General features: G+C 36.8%; 1 protein-coding gene across 1 annotated transcript; it reads right to left on the minus strand.

The window, feature by feature from the left end:
• Positions 1 to 941: 941 nt before the first annotated feature.
• On the minus strand, positions 942 to 2,916 carry LOC307139819 (NLR family CARD domain-containing protein 3-like; the record flags this gene model as incomplete). The annotated part of the gene is made up of 2 exons (XM_079838929.1): positions 2,868 to 2,916; positions 942 to 2,773 (listed from the first exon to the last, which is right to left on the minus strand). The coding sequence occupies exons 1-2, from the start codon at positions 2,899 to 2,901 to the stop codon at positions 942 to 944; spliced, it is 1,866 nt and encodes a 621-aa protein (XP_079695055.1). The 5' UTR covers positions 2,902 to 2,916.
• Between the last annotated feature and the right edge of the window lie 5,060 nt (positions 2,917 to 7,976).

Raw genomic sequence — 7,976 nt, forward strand, 5'->3', positions numbered from 1 at the left:
AGACTGTAAAGTGTTTGATATTCAATTTCTGTATTTTTCCTACCTGTTAGAAAGGAAGGCCACAGGTAAATATGACATTTATAATAATGGATTTATGTGAAGATTGTTTTAAGTTCAATTAAATTAAACAATATTTTTTACAGCCTAATAAATGTTGAAATTGATAGCTTTCAATTATACTGTAATGTTGAATGTCAATCGTTAATGTTTAAAAAACTCATTTTCATAGAGACATCAGTGTTAGTATCAGTGATAAATATTAAAATACTAAAAACAGCAAAATATTAAAACTCTTCAAAAAAAGCTTTCAATTGCGATTAATCGTAGGGTGAGCTACAGTGAATCAAAAATAATATATAGGAAATGCTAGTTTTTGTCAGTGACATATTTGCTAGATAAAATGAAGCATGCTTGAATAATATTTTTGTTCAGATTTATAGCTCAGATGACAATGATACATTAGTCTTGAGGTAGAGATTCTGGGGGTTTAATGATTCTAGCATTGAAGTTATGGAAGAGCATTTGTGCTTTATAGCAGAAGCCGAAGAGAACTATATAGTGGAACTTAGTTAAAATAACTAAACCAATGTGTTATATGACAACAACACTGTTGTGCTTCATCCTCTGCTAACTCAACCCTATAAAACCTATTGTATCGTATGTGATATACTGTATAAATGTCTAAGACCTCTAAATGATCATCAATATGATCAACACTTTACTGAAAATGCTGAAAAACAGCTACAGGCCTTCTATCGTCTGATTGATAGTTTACATTATGTTTAAATATAGTTAAAACTACAGAACTAAAACTATTATGAAGTTTAGCATTTAAAATTTTGTTTTATCTGGAGATATAGAATGACAACTGATAATATATGAACTTTAAATGGTCTGTTATAGCCTGGATGACGCCAAAACATGACAAAACATTAATTGACTTACAGAGCTCTTCTGGAGGTTTTGATGACTGCCAATAATCTAATGAGACACTCGTCTGATTTTTTGAATTTCTGAAGCTCAAACTCCTCCAGCTCTTCCTCTGATGTCAACAACACAAAGACCAAAGCAGACCACTGGGCAGGTGAAAGGTCAGATGAGAGACTTCCTTTGCTAAGGTGGGTCTGAATCTCTTTCACCAGAGTTTGGTCGTTCAGTTCATTCAGACAGTAGAACAGATTGATGGATCTCTCTGCAGGCAGATTATCTTCTAATTTCTGCTTGATGTACTGAACTATTTCCTTGTTGCTCTGGTCATTGTCGTCTTGCTGTGTTATCAGTCCATGTAAGAGTCGTCGATTGGACTGGAGAGACAGACCGAGGAGGAAGCGAAGGAAAAGGTCCAGGTGTCCATTGTCACTCTCGAGCGCCTTGTCCACTGCAGTCTTGAGAAAATCAATCATGGTTTCATTTGTGTTTTCCTGTTCTGTAGACTCATGATCAAACACACTTGTTTTGTTGATGTCTAGAAACAGATGTGCATAAATGGCTGCAATAAACTCCTGAACGCTCAAGTGAACAAAGCAGTACATGGTACCAAGAGTGATCCCTGTTTCCTCCTTAAAGATCTGGGTACACATGCCTGAGTACACTGATGCCTTATAGACGTCAATACCACAGGCTTCCAGGTCTGTGTCATAGAAGATCAGGTTGCTTCTTTCCAGCTGATGAAATGCCAGTTTCCCCAGTGAAAGGATGGTGTCTTTATCCCAGGAAACATCTGGTGTGTATTCTCCATCATACTTTCGGCGGCTCTGCTGGATCTGAAAGCGGAGAAAGTGTGTGTACATTTGTGTCAGAGTCTTGGGAGTGTCTTCAGTGTTTGATTCCTGCTGTGTTTTAGAGATCTCATCAGCCTGAGTGTTTTTCACATCATTATTTCTCTTCTCCTCCAGAATGTTCTGGAGAACAGTGGCTGAAATCCAGCAGAAGACTGGGATGTGGCACATGATAAAGAGACTCTTTGATTTTTTAACATGATCTATGATTGTGTTGGCCTGATTCTCATCCGTGAATCTTTTTTTGAAGTACTCTTGCTTTTGTGCGTCACTGAATCCTCGTATCTCTGTCAGCCGGTCGATACAGTCAGGAGGAATCTTACTGGCCGCTGCTGGTCTGGTGGTGATCCAGATGAGAGCAGAAGGAAGCAGATTTCCCTTCATGAGGTTCGTCAGGAGAACATCCAGAGAGGCTGGTGACGATACATCACGCCACGTCTCATTACAGTCAAAGTTCAGAGGAAGGCGACATTCGTCCAATCCATCAAGGATGAACAGAATTTTGAATTGATTCCTTCTTTTAAGGTTCAGTCCTTTTGTCTCTGGGAAAAATTGAGTCATAAGATCCATCAAACTTAGTTTTTCTTTCTCCTTTAAGTTCATCTCTCTGAATGGAAGAGGAAATATGAAGCTGATATCTTGATTCTCTTTTCCTTCAGCCCAGTCCAGAACAAACTTTTGCACAGAGACTGATTTTCCAATGCCAGCGACTCCTTTTGTCAGAACAGTTCGGATCTCCTCGTCTTGTTCATGTGCTTTAAACAAATGTGTGCAGTCCACCTGTATCTCTTGAGATTCATGACGCCTGGAAGCAACTTCAATCTGTCTGACCTCATGTTCAGTATTGACCTGTTCACTGCCACCCTGAGTGATATAGAGATCTGTGTAGATGTTATTCAGAAGTGTGGAGTCGCCTTGCTTCGCAATTCCTTCAAACACACATTGATACTTCTTCTTTAGGCCACACTTCAGCTGATGAATGAAGAGCAGCTCATCTAAACACGGGAACAGAAAACAGATAGTTTTAGTCTTAATCTTCTCTCCTACATTTATAAGTGTCAATCTGACAGATGGTCATGAGTCTCAGACCTTCTAGAGCATCAGCAGCTTCATCTTGCTTCATCTCTCTCAGGTAATGTAGTGTGAGATCAAGAGCTGCTGCTTTGATACTGCATCTATTCTCATTAAAGTCCTTCACAAAGGATTCTGTGTTCTCTTTTTGTAATATTTTCTTAAACTTCTTCAGTTCTTTCTTCAGAAATTTGATTATTTTACTCTCAATGTCCTACAAACAAAGCAATGAAAATAAGAGACAGAACACAATTTAACCAGATCCACATCCAAATTTAGTCAAAATGCAGTCAGTATTTACTCAGTAATAAAAAATATTTGCCATAGTAACCAGTTAAAAACCAAACATGTCAATTGGCTGCCATTTAACACACAAAAGTAAAAAAATAACAGGTTTTCTGAAATGTTGATTATTATTTTATTGGTTCTTAAAATTAAGAAATGTTGTTCAGTTTGTTATAATTATAAACAATTATAAAGTTTTCCTACCTGGAAGATCCCGCGGAGATTGTGTTTGAAACTCTTGTGTTTCCTGTGAGTCTGAACGTCTGAGTCTAAAGTCTCACATTGAAGCCTGTTAGCCAATAAAAAAAAATACTGCATTTATTGTTCAAACAAAATATTAGAGAAATATTTGCAAACATTTTTAACGAGGAGAAAATGGAAACGTTAGCTATTTAAGTTTATGCTTTGAATTCTGCATTGACGATGGGTATTTTGTTCAGCAGTTATATCAGTGCACCAAATTAAATGGGTATTACAAAAAATAGAATTATAAATCAAATCAAATCATTTAAATATTTTTGCTGTTTGTAAATTGGAATATTTGATCGATAAAGGTTCATGATAAATATTTGCTGAAATATTTTCTAACAGTGTGTAACCAACGATAAGAAACACATGAAATACCTTTTGTTAGTTGATGGTTTTCTCTCACTGAAGTTTGGTCCTCGACCTTTTGACCCGTCACTCTTCACAGACACAGAGCTGGACACATGTGAGCCTGATCTTACACTAATGACACACAGAGCAGAAAGATAAAACACGACACTACAGGAGATACTTCAGGTTTCATGTTTAATTAAGCCCAGTTTAACACAAATTAATTCCTGATCCGAGACCTGAATAACTGATCAAAACGGCCTGAATCCACTTGAATTAGTTTGGGCTGCTCTCACTGAATCATCTGAAGCGGTTTCTCAGGCAGTGAAATAAACAGACAGTATTGAGACACCAACCAGCACTGTTTTTTAGTAGTTTTCAATCGTTGGGTGTAGTACGGAAGAGTCAGAATCAGAGCTTCTAATCAATAGATGGGTTTAATCAACCAACCAACCAAACAAACAAGCATAACAACATCAAGATCGGACTAGGAGTGCAGGGAGGTGAGTTCAATAGACCTTTCTCACAAAAAACGGAAATACGCAATCGTTGCGGAACCGGAGTTCCTGTCAAGCGTCAACACATCAGAAAAGCATACCCGGTCAAGAGAAAATGGATCAGCGAGTCTACACAACTTTGCTAACGGATTTGCCAAATAATTACATTTGGCTACAGTTCAAAACAGTTTAAATATCACGCAGTGTGCACACTTCTATTTTTTAACATACAACATAATACTTTTAATAAAATTATAGATATGTTTTTATTTTAAAAGACAATCTATAATAATATATGTTTACAATAAAATCACGTTATGTTTTAAGACAAAATAAATTCACAATATGTATGGAGGCATTTTGCAAAAGTGAATTTTATATATATTAAATCAAATATCATACATTTTGAAACTAAAAAAATATATACACGACTCACGAGGCAACATCCATTTAAGCATGCGTGTTTATTTTCGTAGTTCCGTCAGTGAAACAATACTACAGCCTGAGAAACATTTAAATAGATTTCAGTAAATAATGGTAATATATAGAAGTTAAATATTAGTTTTAAAAAAATATTCGTTTTCATTTCCCCACAGAGGTGCGTCATAAGCTGCTTTGCGTTTAAAGGGTTGTAGGACACGAGCAGAGAAGTTTGGTCCTTCATCCCGCCGGTTAGCCTGAATCCATTTCCGTCAAACTCCACCATCAACAGGGAAGGAATGAAACGACAGATACGGCTGCTTTTGGGAATAACAAGAACAGCCCGGTAAGCCACAATCACACTTGCTCGTTGCTTACGCCATTTGTTTACATGTAGCCCTGCCCGGGGAGGAAGAAGATTATCACGACGATCGCGTATTTCCGGTCGCAAATACGGAAGTTGTGAGAAAGGTCTATAAGAAGGGAGTGCAAATGATGAGGTGCTGGGAATCCAGGGAGAGTGGGGAAGATGATGAGGGAGTGCGTTCAGGTGTGAGGCAGGGAGGATCCTGGGAAATGGAGTCCGGGACAGGTGTGGAATGTAACATCAGCACTGTTTTTCAGTAGTTTTCCTGAACATGCACTAAATGGATGTCTGACTTTGTTGCTTTTTGCAGTTTCCAGACTTAAAAACGTTTAAAACGTATAGAGATAGAGTAGGCCAAAATCAGAATTGTGAATGGGCTGAATAAATCTCTCTCTACGAGCCTGACGTGAGATGCCGCGCTGATGACATGCGCATGAATCACTGTCTCACACACAGAGAAAAATTGTAAGTTACTGCACAATACATTTTTAACAAGCAGAATAATACAGCATCATGATACACAGTCTCATGTTTAGCTATGTCTTTTAACCATAGTATTCTGAAGGACAAAATCATGAGCTTTAACTATTGTCTTTAGATCATGGAGTCAGCGGTCACTTTACTGTGCCCGAGGCCCTGTGCGGTCACACACTTGGCACTGCGATGACATCAACATGCATTTATCAAAAACCAGAGATATCACAGAGTAATGTAATATCCATATCGCCGAACCCTAACGGGTATTACAAAAACTATAATTATAATTTCAAATAAAATAATTTCAATATTTTTGCTGATTGTCAATTGGAACGATATTTGAATGATAAAGTTTCATGATAAATATTTGCTGAAATATTTTCTAACAGTGTGACCAACAATAAGAAACACATGAAATACCTTTTGTTAGTTGATGGTTTTCTCTCACTGAAGTCTGGTCCTAGTCCTTTTGAGCGGTCACTCTTCACAGAGCTGGACACATGTGAGCCTGATCTTACACTAATGACACACAGAACAGAAAGATAAAACACGTCACTACAGGAGATACTTCAGGTCTCATGTTTAATTAAGCCCAGTTTAACACAAATTAATTCCTGATCTGAGACCTGAATAACTGATCAAATTAAAACAAATTAAATCTGTGGAGTAAACAAACACTGTTGACCACAGTAACCAGATGACTAACGTACAGACTAATGTATGTAAAATACTAAAACTGAAATCTCATCTAGTATCTATATCTATATATAACTGAACGGTGTGCAGTAAATGAGAGGCTGAGAAATAGAAGAAAACCTTTTACTATTCACAGTCTCAAAACACAGGGCCGGCCCTGACCAATTTGCTGCCCTAGGCAAGATTTTACTTGGTGCCCCGTGTATCAAGGTTTAGCACTACATGTTATCGGTCTAAGTTGTGGAATTATTACTGTTTTATATTTGTAATGCATTGACGTTTTTATTTTTATTGTTATTGTTTTATATGATGTCCAGTCCCTTTTACCCCGTTATGTTCTTGATATTATTATTATTTTATTGTTTAAAGGCTGATGATAGTTAAACCATACAAAAATAGCACTTAAGCCACATTAGGCCTACAGCCTAAACACAAATGGCAAGAGTAATTGCATCTAGCATCTAGCAAAAGTGTTTGTTTTCCAGTAGATGGCAGCAATCTTCCACTAAACTATGCACATTTATGTTTTCACCATGAATTAAACTGAGAAATTTCTATATTTAATGTGAATTTTACATAAAATGTTGCTATTTTAAAGAAACCTGTATATAAATATCATTACTAATTTCGGCAAATACATTTTAAAATGTCCATATGTCCCCTTAAAACTGCACAACTGTAGAGTAAAAACATTTGGCTATTAAAAAATGATATTACATGCGTTTAAAAAAAACGGATATGATTTTTTTGTACAAAATCACACTGGCTGTGGCCTCTGGAGAACCCAGAACGGCTGCTTGCATATATTGTTTACTGTAAAACTGGAATTAATTAGCAGACATTAGTAATTTACTATTATGCAATTAAATAAACTGTTGATTCATTAGCCTACATCACTTTACCTCTGTCTTTACACTGCAAAAATGCTCTTCTTATTCAGTCCAAATATCTAAAAATTCTTAAATCAAGATGTATTTACTAGTAAAATGACATAAGATATTTTTTCTTGTTTTCTGGGGGGAAAAAATCAAAATGAAGTGAGTTTTTGCTTAAAACAAGCAAAATGATTTGCCAAATGGGGTGAGAAAAATTATCTTATTTCTGTTTGGGACAGAAACAAGAAACAAGATTTCAATCAGAAACTAGATTATTTTTCTCACCCCATTGGCAGATAATTTAGCTTGTTTTAAGCATAAACTCACTTCATTTTGATTTTATTTTCAAGAAAACAAGAAAATGTATCATGTCATTTTACTTATCTAGTAAATGCATCTTAATTCAAATATTTAGATATTTGGACTAGAAACAAGACGAAAATACTAAGTAAGAAGAGCATTTTTGCAGTGTATCCCTTATCTTCCCTGCATCAGAGGGCTTCTGTCTTTTTTGATACAATTCGGCCATCCGTCATAAATTATCAGGCAACTTTCACCTTGTCTACACCTGGCGCGAGCGGCCAAGCACCCTAAAAAATTAAAGCAATCCTGTCTACATTAGATGCGGCGAGAGGCGACGCAACACAACAAATTCCCAACGTTAAACTGATCGCGCGTTATATTTCTGACGCACTTCAAGTAGCTCGGCGGGGGGAGATTGATGAGGCAGACCGGGAAGAGGCATGGGACTTAGTTAAGTTAATATTTCGAATTAATATTAATAAAATAGTATCAGTAATTTATTTTGGCGCCCCTATGGATGAGTGGCGCCCCTAGCATTTGCCTATTCCGCCTATGCCACGGGCCGGCCCTGTCAAAACATCTCCAGTCATGGCAGAAGCACTGTACATTA

Source organism: Gobio gobio (genome assembly GCF_949357685.1).
Source record: "Gobio gobio genome assembly, chromosome: 16".
NCBI classification, from domain to species: Eukaryota; Metazoa; Chordata; class Actinopteri; order Cypriniformes; family Gobionidae; genus Gobio; species Gobio gobio.